This window comes from Gekko japonicus, unplaced genomic scaffold (assembly GCF_001447785.1).
Source record: "Gekko japonicus isolate JY-2015 unplaced genomic scaffold, Gekko_japonicus_V1.1 scaffold1649, whole genome shotgun sequence".
NCBI classification, from domain to species: domain Eukaryota; kingdom Metazoa; phylum Chordata; class Lepidosauria; order Squamata; family Gekkonidae; genus Gekko; species Gekko japonicus.
This window is the reverse complement of record NW_015160262.1, coordinates 180,181-196,723: the sequence shown is the minus strand read 5'-3', so window position 1 is coordinate 196,723 and position 16,543 is coordinate 180,181. Positions and strand designations below refer to the sequence as shown.

At 47.4% G+C, this 16,543-nt stretch overlaps 1 protein-coding gene across 1 annotated transcript in view; it reads left to right on the top strand.

Annotated features, from left to right (window-relative positions):
- Window positions 1-16,543, top strand: part of ANKRD27 (ankyrin repeat domain 27) — a 75,693-nt gene that overhangs the window by 21,639 nt on the left and 37,511 nt on the right. Inside the window, exons 12-13 of the mRNA XM_015414812.1 lie at window positions 8,996-9,088; window positions 11,595-11,722. Coding sequence (XP_015270298.1) covers window positions 8,996-9,088; window positions 11,595-11,722 — 221 coding nt within the window. The remainder of the gene's footprint in view (window positions 1-8,995; window positions 9,089-11,594; window positions 11,723-16,543) is intronic.

Sequence of the window (16,543 nt, the reverse complement as noted above, 5' to 3'; positions counted from 1 at the left end):
TAGATAGAGAGCTCCTCAGAATAGCTAACTCACAGTAGTATGTTTTTTTTTTAAATTTGCAATAGCTTTGCTATTAGCCTGCTCACACTGCTTCATGGTCTTTGGCACAAAACAGTAAGTCCTGAATTGTTGAGAGGCTCTTTAAAGACCAACTTCAACCTTTTCTCTTCAACGGAACTGCAGCACATCAGAAATTTAGCTCTTATTTGTGATTTATAAGGTTTGTAGTTGGCTGGAGGCCCTGACCTGGATACCCCAGGCTAGCCCGATCTTTTGGATGGGAGACCACCAAGGAAGTGCAGAGTTGCTGCCCAGAGGAAGGCAGTGGCAGACCACTAAGTCATGGAAGGGAGACCACCAAGGAAGACTCTGCAGAGGAAGGCAATGGCAAACCACCTCTGCTTCTCACTTGCCTTGAAAGCCCCTTGCTGGGGTGGCCACAAGTCATCTGTGACTTGACGGCACTTTCCCACCACCACAGTTGTCCCCACTGTAGAAGACTTTGTAAATGGGGCCATGTGAGGATTCATTTAGGTTAAAACATTACTACCCATTCCAGAATTCTGGGACTAGCCAGCTGAGCTATAGAAGTTCTGATGTATATGTAGAAAATGGAGGGGGGGGGAGCAATGTGGTCTAAAATAACAGCAGACTCTCTATGGGCTTCGGTCAGTAAATCTGCAAGCAATAAGCTCCAACTTTGCTAGATTATAGCGTACCTCCACTGTGAGCGGAACCAGTGTCAGTATGGTAGATTTCTTTTTCTCCTAGCTAAAGTGCTTGTTTAAGCCACTTGACAAATAATTAAGAAAGCTTGGCCAGTAGGCTTGTGGTCGTACAAGCTGCTACTGGAGATCGGTGTGGAATTAGTGAAGAAGCTTGACCGTATTAGCATATGCTATTTTTGGCTCTTAAAGGATGGGTTCCTGCTTGTGGTACTTTGCTCCTTGTGATGCTGACAACTGCGGTGCCAGTGCAATTGAAGCATCAGAAGGACAGCCTCGAGGTGATACAGGTCTTGGTATTCAGTACTTAGGGTGGCTAAAGGCATCAGCATGGCTGTCTCCTGGCCCCCTGACACCGGCGAAGGCCGGGAATGAGCCAACTACTTTAGCTCCACTTCATTCAGGAGGATTGAGTTGGGGGGTGGGTGGGGGAAGAGTGATCCCTGATCATTGGTTGTTGACTGAAGAGATATCACGGTCAAAAGGGAACTCCTACACCTTTTCCGGAGCTCCACATGTGCTCCAATACAGATCTAGAGCTCTTTAATACGCAGTCTTGTCCCATTCGCATCAACAGAGGGACTACAACGGAGTGCAAACAAAGGGATATGCAGGTGTTTCTCCGTAGACATGAATGGGGAGACTGATCACAGTCAGGGCCCATGTCTTCACTGGCCGAGAAACTGATAGAACAGTGTGATGGGTACGTGAATGATCATTGGCCACATTTGCATGTACAAGTGTAGCCAAGATCCTTGCTTGCTTCTTGGGTGGCCAGAGAGGGAATGGCATCAGCAATACTGGACCAAACAGTCCGTTTAAACCTAAGCGTGGTGCAGTGGTTAGAGTGTCAGACCGGGATGTGGGTGACCTCAGCTAGAATCGCCGCTCTCTTGAGTGACCCTTGGACCAGTCACACATGCTCAGCCTAACCTACAGCACAGGGGATGTTGTGAGGGTAAAATGGCGGAGGGGAGAAGGCCGTCAGCCACTTTGAGTCCCCAAAGTGGAGTGTAAGTGAAGTAAATGACATTTGTTCCAAGATGCTCATTTGTGCTCCCAGTGAATGAGCGTGGAGTGCCAGAAGCTCTTTAACGTTACTGAAGCTGTCTGGAAAGAAGACTTTCGGAGAGAAGCAAGCAGGGCAATTTTTGGGCAGGAACACACAGGAACGGCGTTCCGGCTGGCTTCAGAGCTGGCCACGCCCACTACAGCCAAAACCTCTGCATGTGTGGCTGCAGAGGGAAGGCCTGGAAAGAGACCCACCCCCCATCTAAATGCCTCCCCGTGCCTTCCCTGGCCTGTCCAAGGGCCGGCTTGCCTGGGCTCCCCGTAGCCACGGAGCACCTGGGCAAGCCAAGGGAAGGCATGGGGGTGTGGCCTAATATGCTAATGAGTTTCTGCTATTGGGTGTGGCCTATTATGCTAATGAGTTCCTGCTGGGCTTTTTCTACAAAAAAAGCCCTGGAAGCAAGCTTGTGCATGTTTTAGAAGCATTCAAATTCTACAGATGTTTTTATCAGTGTAGCTTCTCAGGCTCGACGTGATGGCCAGGAAACATTTCTGGAGTTTCTCCCCTTCCACCACTAGGTGCTCCTGCCCTGACCTGGAGGCTGAAGGACGTGCACATGTTAGCCCCACGAGATCTTCAACTGACCAACAGCAAAGAAATGGAATTTGGATGCTTTTAATTTTTCTCCAACCTGGAGCGCATGATATGGGTGGAAGTCTTGATGTGGGAAAGGGGTGTCATTTTCTGTGAGCCACACCTCCAAAACCTGTTGCATTTTAAATTTGTTTTTTTTATAGAATTTTCACTTTACTTTTCAGTGGTGAATTTTTAAAGCAAACTTGTACCACTTGGCCTTATGTTTTTTTAGGGGGGGTCCCTATTGCAGATTTGAATCTCAAGTGTTGCTTTGCTAGATCTCAATACCAGATTGTGTAAAAAAAAAAAAAAAGTGTTGGTGTCCTAAAGGGGAAAAAAAATTCAGTCTTCTGTCTGCTGGAGCTTTGAAAATTTGTTGATCTCTTACTAGCAGTTACTGACGATGCTATCAGAAAAATTCAGGACAGGAGTTGTTTGAACTATAGTAAATTACAGCCTTCTTGTAAAATGCATAAACTTACTTGGATGACAAATGACGTGTATTTTTCCTCTAAGTAAAGCTTATTTGAACAAAATGTGTTCCTTCTGTCTTAAGTCATTGGTCTACTTTATAATGTTTATGTTGAAAATCTGCTGAAATAGGCCCTATTGCAGTTCTGGATGGGTTTCTTAAATCTTCTGGCATAGTCTGCTGTCAGTTTTGGATAGCTTAAACCTCCTGTAATAGGTCTGTATGACAAACACATAAGTACAGAATTGTCAGGTAGAGGGGAGCCAGGAGCACAGGTGTGTAATATAAGCACCAGCGTCTGTGCATATTTAAGCTAGATCTATATACCTGCTGTCCCTGTGATAAGAAACTCTTAATATTCCTAGAAACTCTTAACATTCCAAGTGGCATGTCCTGTTTGTATGTGCGGAAGCAAGGCTACTCTTCTATTCCACTTCCCCTACACATAGTGCTCAGTACCCCCCTGTTGTGAGGTACAGCGCTGGATACCCTACCTCAAAGAGCCAGTGTAACAGCAGAAAATTCAAGCTCTCTGCTGCTCAAATTCAGTATGACTCATGGGTGTGCCAAACAGAACACAGGTCTCCCTACCTGAACAAGCTTTTCTGAGGGCTGAAGAATGATGGTGGCACACCTGTATTTAAACCTCAACTTGCCCATATTTGTGCATAAAAGGGAAGGGGACAAAGTTTGACACTAAACGAGTATGCTGGTGGAAAGTTCAGGATTCATCCTGCTCAATTTATTTCTTTTACCAAAGTTTGGTTGAGAAAATTACCTAGATATGCCGTGTATGCACTTAATCTCATGTACTCCTAGCTGTTTAAATAGCCATGTACCCCACCTCTTTTTTCTGTGTTAGAGAAAAGATTAATTTGGACTCATTTATTTATTAACTTTTACCCCACCCTCCCCACCGAGGCAGGCTCAGGGTGGCTTATATAAAACCCAATAAAAACAGTATACAACTCGGTATAAAATACAGCATAAAATAGACACTCATATCTCCTGCTGTCACATTGAAGTTTAACTTTCAGGGCTTTGCTGTTTTTTTATTTAGAGTGGTTGCTTGGTCCTAGCAAAGTCTGATAAGTAGTTAGCAGGGCTTTTTTTTGTAGAAAAAGCCCAGCAGGAACTCATTAGCATAATAGGCCACACCCAACAGCAGAAACTCATTAGCATATTAGGCCACACCCTGAGATAGCTTATTAACATATTAGGCCACGCCCCCACGTTGCCAGAAGTGTGGTCATCCAGCCACACCCACCTTTTGCTTCTTATTCTATTTACTTTGTTGTCAAAACCCAGGGCTTTTTTTGTAGCAGGAAGCCTTTGCATGTTAGGCTACACAACCCAAATGTAGGTTTCTGCTGTTGGGTGTGGCCTATCATGCTAATGAGTTCCTGCTGGGCGTGGCCAACTTGGGAGCCAGCCGGAACTCCATTCCTGTGTGTTCCTGCCCCAAAATAGCCCTGGTAGTTAGTACTGTGTGCTTTCCTGGGGGAACCTGGGAAAATATAGCCATGACAGTTCATTCGGTGGTACGGCTGGGTGAGTGTTCTGAACCCTCCCAAACCTGCTGAGAACTAGGTATTAGAGTTGAAGGCCGTGCCATTAGGGGGAATAAATCTGGCTCTGCTGTGTAGCTGACATCTGTTAGTGAAGTCTAAGCCTGTTGATTCTGCTGCCAGACATGTTTTCTGTTATAGGGCTTAGAATACTAGGTTTTAGTTACACAGCACAGCATTTTTAAGATGTCATGAGTGAAGAAATATTAAGTCGACATCACAGTTACGATCTGAGGTATGACCTAGGATAGGATGTATGAGAGACAACCCCCAAGTTTTCCCATACGTACATTTATTGGGCTAATATTGCCACTAACATATTTTGAAGCGAATAAAGAAAATAATGGGAAAGAGGGATAAACAAAAAAAAGCAGTAATTTATCCTTTTTCTTATGTCACTTATAGTCTGCCTTTACCTGGATAGATCAGGGGCTAGCCTGATCTCGCGAGCTAAGCAGGGTTGCCCCTGGTTAGTACTTGGATTGAGAAGGGCCACCAAGGAATCCCGGGGTTGCCGTGCAGAGGCAAGCAATGGCCAAACCGCCTTCATTTCTCCCTTACCTTGAAAACACTATGGGGTTGCCATAAAGCGGTTGTGACGACTGCCCCTTTACACATGTGCATACACAGCTTCTCATTGTGACTCAAGGAGAATCGTGCAGTAAAAATCAATATAATAGACAGGATGGGACAACCGGTGAACAATGCCAACAGGGTTTAGATTGCAGAAATCTGAACAGAGTTGGAACAAAAAGCATAAGCATTCTCGTGCTGTGCTGCCAACAAGCTTAAAGTGTGTCACAACTATCCCGTGAAACTTTTGTATAAACTAGCCAAGGATGTCTGGCTTTACAAAATGCTGTGTGTACATGTGAAAATAAAATCCACCTTTTCCTGTCCCCTCCCCTTTGCTTCCTTTGGAGCTGTTGCTTTGTGCGGCAACTGTGCCTTTGGTCTTTTGACCTTATTTGCATTTTGCCTTGGCAGGACAAGAGAAAAATCTGTGTTTTAATCATCCCAGCGTCAAGCCACACACTCCCATCAGTATCACAGGGCTTGCTTGTCCTAGTTTATCCATAACTATGTTCAGAGTAGCAGGAGTGTGAAGAGCAGACCAGTGTCTCTTGTATATCCTGTGAACAGAATCCGGTAATAGCCCGGCTTCCTTTGCAAGCCCTGACATGATATGTTAGTTTGGGCCAGGATGATGTGAATGACATACCGTCTGCTTTTTTAAACCACCGAAGACAGATGGGTTTTCCTTTGCAGTACTTAGCTGCAGGGGTCATTTTGTAGAAAAAGAGGTGCAGGAGCTCATTAGCATAACTCATTAGCATAACTTATTTGCATATGCCACACCCCCTGACATCACCGGAAGGGTGTCAGAAGGCAATACCCACTGCAACTTACCTGGCTGCTGCTTGCTCCTCGTGGCCCGGGGCTGCTGAAAGCAGGGGGCGGGGCTTGTTGCATGTGCCCGCCCCCTGGGCTCTTTACTGCTGGAGCTCCACTCCTGTGCGCTCCTGCAGGAAATGACCCCTGCTTAGCTGAGAGATTTGACTGCCACCTTCACCAGATGTGCAGATGTCCTTCCTGTCTTGCAGGACAGATGATCTTTCACTTGGTTGAGGCTTCTGTCTATAGTAATGTGTGAAATGGCACTGAATATCCTCTTGTAAACTCTGTTTTCTACTGAATATTCTCTTGTAAAACTCATTGTGTGTCTCCCCTCTCATTAATATCTCCTTAGATCTCCCCCCCCCCCACTCCCCGGTTCTGTGTGCTTCAACGATACTCCATCAGAGCCTCATGTATTTCTCCAGCTGCACAGCATCATTTCCCCTACAACATTTCATGCTGCCCAGGTTATATTTAGAAGCCCAAACTGTATGAGACCAATAAAGGACAAAGCACTTGGCTGGTTGTATTGCAAATTTCCATCTTTGAAGCCTGTGCCTGTGAAAGCTGCTTTGATGCAGATACATTAGCCCATGAAGGGACTGTTATTTGTGTGACTCAGGAGATGGAAGAACACAAAAGCAGCATCAGTTAACTTCAGCATATGGGCTCATCTTTTAACCCAAGCAAGCTGAGTACCTTTCATGCAACAGGTCCTCTAATTGCCTATTTGTTTCTGGGTGGCTTTAAAGCCATTCATGAGCCTACTTATCTGAAAAGGTGCATCTCGTCTGAACGTGTGCTCTGAACTGTGCATGAAGTCTGTGCCATTCCTTAGAGCTGTTCAGTCTTCTGTGGCTTGGACAGTGTCTAGTCAGTCCCTTGAAGAATGTGCTATGCCCCCAGTGTGAAAGGGGTTCCCAGCCTTTTTAAACATGTGGGAACCTTTGGAATTCTAACGGAGTGGTGGGCATAATCACAAAATGGCTGTCTCAGGAGGTACAGCCAGTCACAAAATGGGTACCACAGGAAGCGGAGACAACCACCAAATGTCAGAGATTGCGAGATTAGAGGGAGTGTTATATAGTACCTCATCACTATTTCAGAAGTTCTGTTTAACAGGATGCCTTTTAATTAGCGCAGCCAGTCAAAAGCCCTGTTGGGCAGAAGCCCCACCTAGCTCCTCACTTTCTACAGTCATTCGGTGGGCACCAAGAAAGATGTTGTTGGGTGCCATGTTGGGGACTCCTGCAATATGACAATTGTTTTCATGCCACTTCCCCATTTAGGATCTGCATGTAGGGCCCACACACCCTGACTTCGCAATCTGAAATTTCCACATAAGGAATTCTTCATCACAAGGCATGGCTGTGTGAAAATTGCATCCTGTGGGGACAAATTTACACATGGGTGGGGGGAGGGGAAGGTTAAGATAGTTTCATGTCTCGGCAACTTCACACCACTGCTTATATGAAATTTGAGGTGAAGACTGGATTGCCTCATCCCCCCCCCCCCGTTAGAATTAGGTACGGTTATAATTTGGCAACACACTTTTTGCAGAAATCACTTTCCAGAAACGGCTGCACAAAGGAATTTAAAGCTTATGTACTATGCCTTGGATTTCGTTGGATTCCTTCCAAGAATGCAAAGCATTCTATTAACTTAATCTTCATTCATATATTTTTGCAGCCCTGACAGAAACTTGACCCAGGGATATGTGTTCAAGGTCACAGTGCTTTAGATCGAAGGCTGGCTGCGCATTTGAGGTGGAGCTGCACCCCCCCACACACACACCTTAAATGAACCTGCTCTCACGTTTTGTTGCCGCTTTATTTAGAACATATTTCTGGACTGTGCTCCACTAAAAGAAAGTTTGAAAAAAAATGGCCACGTTAACAGTAAAAGTATAAAACCAACAGAATTGCAGCACGAAGCTATCATTTCAAAAACCAATACAGTAGAATCATAACCATGAACTAGGGCTCCCCCCACATCTTTTGTCTCTGTTATAGCGCATGCACACACACACACAAAAATTACAGCTTTGGTGGTTAAGTGCCATCAGGTTGCTTCTGTCTTATGGTGACCCTATGAATTAATGTCCTCCAGCAGGGCTTTTTTGGTAGAAAAAGCCCAGCAGGAACTCATTAGCATAATAGGCCACACCCAACAGCATGAATGCCTTAGCATATTAGGCCATGCCCCTGACAGAGCAGCTCATTAGCATATTAGGCCAACCCCCCAAATTACCAGAAGTGTGGTCATCCAGCCACACCCACCTCTTGCTTCTTATTCTGTTTACCTTGTTTGTTGTCAAAACCCAGGGCCTTTTTTTTGTAGCAGGAACCCTTTGCATGTTAGGCCACACACCCCTAATGTAGCCAATCCTAATGAGTTCCTGCTGGGCGTGGCCAACTCGGGAGCCAGCCGGAACTCCGTTCCTGTGCGTTCCCGCCCAAAAATAGCCCTGTCCTCCAGAATGCCCTGTCGTTAACAGGCTTGCTCAGGTCTTGCAAACTGAAGGCCACGGCCTCCTATGGAGTCAATCCGTCTCCTGCTGGGTCGTCTTCTTCTCCTGCTGCCTTCCAACTTTTCTTAGCATTTTTGTCTGTTCCAGAGACCCTTGTCTTCCCAGAATGTGACCTAAGTACAGGAGCCTCAGTTTAGTCATTTAGTGATTTGGGGGGGGGGCTGGAATGACCCAGAGGCCTCTGGTTGTTAACCCCTCGCTGTGTTAATTCAGGTCATCTGAATGTGTGTGATTTTTTTTTTTAAAGTTTACATCATTTATCTCCTGCCTCTCCTCAATAGGGGTTCAAAGCCGTTTACAGTGTTCTCTTCTCCTTTTTATCTGCACAACAATCCTGTCAGGTAGGTTAGGCTGAAAGTGTGTGAATGGGACTGGCTCAATGTCACCCAGCGAGTTTCCATGGCAGAGTGGTGGTTTGAACCTGGGTCTCCCGGATCCTCATCTGACCTTCTGACCACTACGCTGTCTCTGCTCTGCTACTGTTTTGCACATGAAAACTGCATACTTAACTGGGAGTAGATGCTATTGAACTTAATGGGACTTAGAGTAGGCCTGTTTAGGACTGTTCCCATTGTCAGGCAAGCAAGCATCAGAAATATATGTACATACCAAATGTTCTTTTATTTAGTGGTACATTCCTTCTCTCTCTCGTAGGGCTCTGAAGGGTTTAGCGAGAAGCTGTTCTTAAGACAAAGAATGAATTTGCTCTCTCAGATGTCCACAACGCCAATAGACTGCTTGTTTCAGGTATGAATTACTGAACTACTGTATCAGCCCTGTAAGTTGCCTTCCCTTCCTTGGAAGGTTTAGAACCCCTGGTATTCCTCTATAGCACTCTTGGGGGGGGGGAGGTTTGCAGACAAAATCATTTGCGGGGCCAGTGACAGAGACATCTGGATCATCCTCAGGTCAGAATGTATTAGCTGAGTTTCAGTTATTGGCATGCAGGAATGTGGACAGGGTAATTGGCTGTGTTCTCCCCACAAGCATGCTCGCCCGGCCCCTGTTTGTGTGGTTAAAGGCCGGGAAGAATTGTTGAGTGTGTTCTTTGCATACCGGAAAATTTCTTTAAGGGTGTTACTCCATGTTTGAAAGAGGTGGTTGCAAGTCCAGTGCTGAAGAACGCTTCTTTGTTCCCGTGGTTATGGGAATTATAGTCTGTTTTTTAGCAGTCCCTTTTTAGTCAAGGTACAGTGCACTGTGGCAAAGCCACAGGGTATTCCTTGAAATGATGCGGGTTATCGACCCATTTCTGTGGTCACCCTTGTGTTCAGAGATTCCGTTCCTCTGGGAAATAGTAAGAAGCCCAGTAGCACCTTTAAGACTAACAAACTTTATTATAGCATAAGCTTTCGAGCTCTCTTTGTCAAATGCCTCTGGGGGCTCCTGTAGCTAGTGAAAATCTTTCCCACTAGGCTTTGAATATAGGTCTTTTACACTGTAGTCCTAAGCAAGCCTAGGGGGGTTCCATATTCTCATTGTCCTGTCTTGTGTGTTCTGTTGCTTTGGTGGCAGGGGGTCTGTTGTGCATGTGTTTTGCTCCCTCTAGTGGTCGATTCAATATTACATTACTGTGTGTCTGGCATATCTCCCTGCAAAGTTAAACTGCAGGTTTTTATGCCGGACATAAAGCGGTGTAATATTGAATCGAGCAATCGGGGGAACAAAACATGCGCGGCATAGAAACCTCCCCCCACCCAAGCAACAGGAACACACAAGCGATTAAAATGAGAATGCGGAAAAACCCCTATGTGCTTTTAAGACCATTGAAATCAATGGGCTTAAAAAAGGGTGGACTGTTTAGGATTGCAGTGGCTTTTGATCTGTTTTCTTTTCTCCATACTGTAGTGCATGCAGCCGAATGCACACATTCAACAAACACAGCTAGTTTCAAGTCCAGTAGCCCCTTCGAGACCAGCAAGGTTTTGCGGGGTATAAGCTTTCGAGAGTCAAAGCTCCCTTCGTCAGATACAAGTCGGAATGGAGTCTGTATATCCCAGTCAGAAGGTGGGAGAGGTGTTCCAAAGAAGGAACTCAGGTTGCAGAGGTACAATGTAGGTACAATGTTTGCAGCCCCCCTCCTGCCTTCTGACTGGGATATAAGGACTCAGAGATCTCCATTCTGACTTGTATCTGACCAAGGGAACTGTGACTCTCAAAGGCTTATACCCTGAATCGCGTTGGTCTCTAAGCTGCAGCGGGACTCGAATCTGGCTACTGAATGCACACAAGCTCAGGGTCAACTGGGGGGGGGGATGGAGGAGGAGGAGGAGGAGAGCTCAAAACTGCAAGGACAACTCCAGGCTGATACACACATTACAGCACACATGGATGTGTGGCCTCCACTGTGGGCCATTTGTTTTTTCCTTTATTTTTCAACTGCATTCATGTATCTGGGAAACTGGCTGAAGCTTCCAGGAACTTGTTAACCCAACTCTGGCATGCCTGCCTTCTGAAACTACTCCAGAGTTGGGTTAATCATGCATGAACAGCTTTTTGAAGTGAGGCAAAAGGGATGTGTACCTAAGGAGGGTGTCTGCTTCAGTGTCCCCACCCCCATTTTTTTTAAAAAAAGGGTATTTTAGCATTCTCTTTACAACCTGTTGGGAGCTGCGGTGGCTCAACTGGTTAAGACGCTGAACTGCAGGCCGTGGAAGGTCGGTAGTTCAGCAGTTCGAGACCCGGGTGCCGCATGACGGAGTGAGCTCCCATCTCTAGTTCCAGCTCCTGCCAACCTAGCAGTTCGAAAGCAAGAAATTGCAAGTAGATAAATAGGTACCACTTCGATGGGAAGGTAACAGCGTTCTGTGCGCCTTGGTGTTTAGTCATGCCGGCCACATGACCACGGAAACGTCTTCGGACAGCGCTGGCTCTTCGGCTTTGAAACGGAGATGAGCACCGCAACCGTAGAGTCGGATTCGACTGGCTTTCGAGCAAGGGAACCTTTACCTTTACTTTTGCAACCTGTTACTTTGTTGTTTGCATTTAAGTGGCTTACGTGAGGCTGCTGAATGCACACATGCTCAGGGTCAACAAGTTCCTGGAAGCTTCAGCCAGTTTCCCAGATACATGAATGCAGTTGAAAAATAAAGTGGAGGCCACACACCTACGCGTGCTGTAATGTGTGTATCAGCCTGGAGTTGTCCTTGCAGTTTTGAGCTGTCCTCCTCCTCCATCCCGTGCCCCCCCCCCCAAGTCTCTTCACTCTTGGTTTTGTACTAGCAGCTGTCTTACTCTTTGGCTTCCTTTGTAGCACGTTGCTTCGGGCAACCAGGATGAAGTCGAGCGCTTACTGAGCCAAGGGGACAGCGATAAGGACACCGTGCAAAAAATGTGCCACCCGCTCTGTTTTTGTGACAAATGTGAAAAACTGGTTTCTGGGTAAGGGCCATGTTTTTGTTCTGTCCCCCCCCCAATTACCCCCCCCAAAAGAGCTGACGCAGGGAAAAGTTGCCACCCTTTCTAGTGCTGCAGATGAGTGGGGTGGGGTAGGGGGGAGACGCTAGCTTATGATAAGGATTTCATGGCTTGGCAGTGAGGCAGTGAGGCTCTGTGGGAGGCAGAAATTTAGAGCCTGTCTGGGACATACTTGTGAAACAAGAGCAGAAAAGAGGAGAGAACCCTGCAAGAAACCACAAAGAGTACTGAGTACTAGAGGCCACAAAAAAGGGGGGGGGGAGCCCTTGTCCTTAATTGTGTAAAAACAAATTGATCTTCAACGTGGTCTCTGTGCTTCACACCCATGGGATACAGTGTGCCTGCGCTGGATCGATCGGTACTGTGGCAAGCTCTAACAGGCTCTAACGGATTTTCACGCCCAGACCTCAGGCATGCACAGGAACCCCCACCACGCATGCCCAGAGGGGTGGGCGCAGACATCCCGCCAGTTCCTTTCTTTCCACCGCGCTGGAAGCACTTTTCCTTCGTCGGTCAGATTGGTAGCTATTTTTCCTCAGAGGCTCTTCGGATTTCTCTTCAGTTTTTCCTCTTAGTTTTCACCTTCCCTTCACTTCTTCATTTTTTCTTTAAAAAAAAGAGAGAGACTTTATTTAGTTTTGAGGGGTAAGTTTTTCGTCTTACCTCATTTTGGCCTTTGGGGGGCCCCCCCTCACCTATCTTTCTTCTCCATCCATTTTATTTTATGGCAAAAAGGTGAGGGGTTTTCAAACGTTGTAAAGAGTGAGGCAGTAAGCTCGCTCCGCCGGATGGCCACACTCTTTGTATTTTTTTGTCTTGGTGAGACGCACTGACCGGAGTCCTGCAGGCATTGTGCCAAGTTCTCCAAGCAGACTAGGAAGAACCGAGCGGCGCATCTCCGGGTGGCATTACTAGAATCGCGCTAAATCCCGCTTCCGCCATGGATCCAGAAGTACCAGTGAATACCATCAACATTGACTGCTCCAGCTTCGAAATCCTCCTCCGACATCATCCAGTCGATATCGAAACGTCCGGTACCAACAGCGCAGTCTTCTGCATCCACTCCTGTAAAAAAGAAAAAGGAGAAATCAGGTAAAGAGCACAAGTCCGCCAAAAAGGGTTCCTCTAAGGCCCTAAAGGTGTCGAAGGCAGGAAAAGTCACGGGTCCTGCACCGGGTAATGCCCCTAAGGTGCCCCCGTTCCGTATTGGCATCGGAAGCTCCAGTCGCTCCACCGATACTAACCATCCAGCTGATGGACTCTCCAATACACCAGCTAGACCACGACACGCTGGTTGACATGCGTCCTTTCTCCGACATCGATAATGTCGAGATCCTCAGTCGTCCCCTGGGCACGGATCGTTCTCCCTCTGCTCAGTCATCGATGTCGACAGTCCTGGAGTTCGGCACCGATATCGATGCAGGTCGGCATCAACAGATCCCTCCAAACACTCAACGTCATCCTCCCCATCTGTTTGCCAAGGATCGATATTTCGATATCGATGATCGGGCGGATAGGGGCCGCTCACGGAGATGAGATACTATGCTATCTCCAAGATGCTCCCACTCTAGGAGTAGATCCCCATGAGTCTTCCTACCCCCACCACCTCCTGCCCTCTCCTGGGATCACTGTCAACTACGTTATCTTTATGGAGCTTATCCACCCGCATATATGCTGTGGTTGACTCCAGCAGGTTACTCGGATTGGGATCATTACTCTGCTCACAGATCACGGTCACCCCGTAGATTGAGGCCGACACCCTCAGCATCTCTTTCCCGGCCTCCGGATCATGCATCTGAAGATCCTCCTTGACATCGACTGGATCAATATCGTCCTCCCAGTCCCCCTATCCCACCGTTAACAGATCCAACCAGTCAGATCAAAACCACTCCAGTACAATTACCAGAGCCCGATTCCTCTGACTCTGCAGATGAGGATTCGGATACGGGGGTTTCAGATGTACACAGCTCCCCTGACCAGTCTTCTCCGAACCAGGCAGTAGCCGATGACCAACCTATATCTCCATCTGAAAACTTAACTTCCTATGGAGACCTCGTTAAAAGAATGGTCCACTCCCTTGGCCTTTCAGTCGTACAACCACAACCACAGGTTACAGATACTGTTTTTGATGTGGTACAACTAGATACATCGACGGCTATAGCACTACCCATGTCCACGGTCCTGTTACAAGCAGCTAAAGCACCATGGGATAAACCATAATCGGCTCCAGTGTCCACATGCCGCATGGACCATATGTATAGAGTCCAGGAAACAGGAGCAGAATTTTTATTTGCCCATCCTCAACCAAATTCAATGGTAGTTACTTCTTCATCCAAGTCAAAGAGAACCCATGCTGCCCCTTCAGACAGGGAGAGCAGAAAGCTAGATGCATTCGGACAACGTTTCTACTCTACTGGAGCGCTAGGGGTGAAGACCACAAACTACTTAGCGTGTATAAGTAGATACCAGTACACTTTGTTGGAGAGGCTCTCCAAGCTCTTGGCAAAGCTTCCAGAAGACAAGCGTCAGGCAGCCCGCATCATCCAAAAGGAGGGCATGGTGCTGGCAAAACAACAAATTACTACCTCTAAACATGCCCTAGACACCTGCTCAAGGACAATGGCTTCAGCCATAGCTCTCCGAAGATATTCCTGGCTACGTAACACCAATCTACAGCCAGATACAAGAACATACATAGAGGACCTCCCCTTCGATAGCCTTGGTCTTTTTAATACTACAACAGACATCATATTACAAGACATGGACAAAAGCATAAAGCCTCTCGTGCTCTGGGCGTTTCTTCATCCACGAGGCAGCAATACTGGCCTTGTCCCTGGTCTAGACCCTGGCAAAAATGTACCCCAAACCGTCAGTCTCCTGAGCGGCAATGGAGGCCACATACATCCTCTGGAGGCCAGAAACCTACATTCCAGAAACCTAGATTTGGATCGGTTCAACAATCCTCCCGCACTAAGCAGGCAAAGTCTGCCAAACAGGGTTTTTGACTTCCATGTCTTCCAGTCACATCCCACCCATCTAACCCCCTTCCTTTGAACTTGACGCCTCATCACCACAGACGAATGGGTGCTGTCCATCGTGACCCAGGGTTACCGCATAAAATTTATTCAGAACCCCATTACTCCTGTATTCATCTCCACCCCCCTTCTCCAGCCCTTCTGGAAAAAGTGTCCGTCCTTCTGCACAAGAGAGCCATTGAGCCGGTGCCACTTCATCTACAGGGCAGGGGATTCTATTCCTGCTATTTCACGGCCTTTCAAGTGCACTGAGAGTCTTCACAAAGACGATGGTGGTGGTCGTGGCCTTCCTTTGTCTCAAGGGTATCTCCATCTACCCATACATCGACGATTGGCTCTTGGTTGCAACTTCCAGGGATGCCCTAGTCTCGAACATCAATGAGACGCTAGCCCTCCTGGGAAACTTGGGTCTGCAAGTAAATCTGGAGAAGTCTCAACTTCAACCGGTCCAGAAAATACACTACATCGGTTCACTACTGGACTCCACAAATTGCAACAGAGCCGCCGACATTGTCAATCTAGCCACTGTCATGCATACTCGGCCTTCAGTGACGGCCTTCCAAATACAGAGGTTACTCGGCCTCATGGCCGCTACTACATCAGTCCTGGTGTTTGCCAATTTGAAAATGTGCCACCTGCAACTCTGGTTTATCCGCAATTTCAAGCCAGAGCGAGACACACACTCGACCCACCTATCCCCGCCTGTCAAAGTACGGGACTCTTTACTTTGGTGGACTGCCTCTTCCAACCTTTTCCAAGGAGCACCCTTCCATCCTCCATCACCCCAAATTACCCTGACTACAGATGCCTCTCTCTCAGGCTGGGGCGCCCACATGATGGGACTTTGTGTCGGAGGCAGATGGGACACACAGAAACGGAATCAGCACATCACTTTTCTGGAACTGCTTGCGATACGGTTCGCTATCACCAGTTTCCTGCCCCTGATAAAGGGGAAGTGTGTCACAGTCCTCATGGACAATACTATTGCCCTCAGCTACGTAAACAAGCAAGGATGCACTGTCTCCCAACACCTCTGCGACCTCGTCCTTCGGTTATGGGACTTCTGCATCGCCCACAACGTCTTCATAGTCACCACACACATCCTGGGGCACATGAATATGCAGGCGGACCACCTGAGTTGGGCAGGACTCAGTCTGCACGAGTGGGAAATGAATCCGACTTACCTTCTTCCACTCTTCCGCAAGTGGGGGTTCCCCCAAATAATGTTTTCGCCACCAGGGTGAACAAAAAGTGTCCTCTGTTCTGCAGCCGAGGTGGCAGGGACCCACAGCCTTTAGGGGACAGTCTCCTCTACCCGTGGTCCAGAGAATTTCTCTTCCTCTTCCCTCCACTGCCTCTACTTCTGAGAGTGGTCCGCAAAATCATCAGCGACAGAGCGGACTGCATCCTCATAACCCCATGGTGGCCGAGGCAACCATGGTTCTCAACCATCCTCGATCTGTCAGCGGGGGTCTACTACCAATTTCCTCCGGTACAAGACCTTCTGTTCCTAACCGAGTCCCCTCTCCTATACCACGACGTGCCACGTGTGAAGTTGACAGCCTGGAGAGTGGTGTCAACAGCTTTTCCTCCCACATAGCAAATGTCTTGCTAAACTCCAGAAAGTCCACTACACGAAAATCTTATCATTACAAGTGGCTAAGGTTTTGTTCCTCCTTGGGTAAGGATGCCCCTCGAGCCACCTCTGTGGCTCTCGATAAGGTTTTCAAATTCCTCTTGTCTCTCGCTG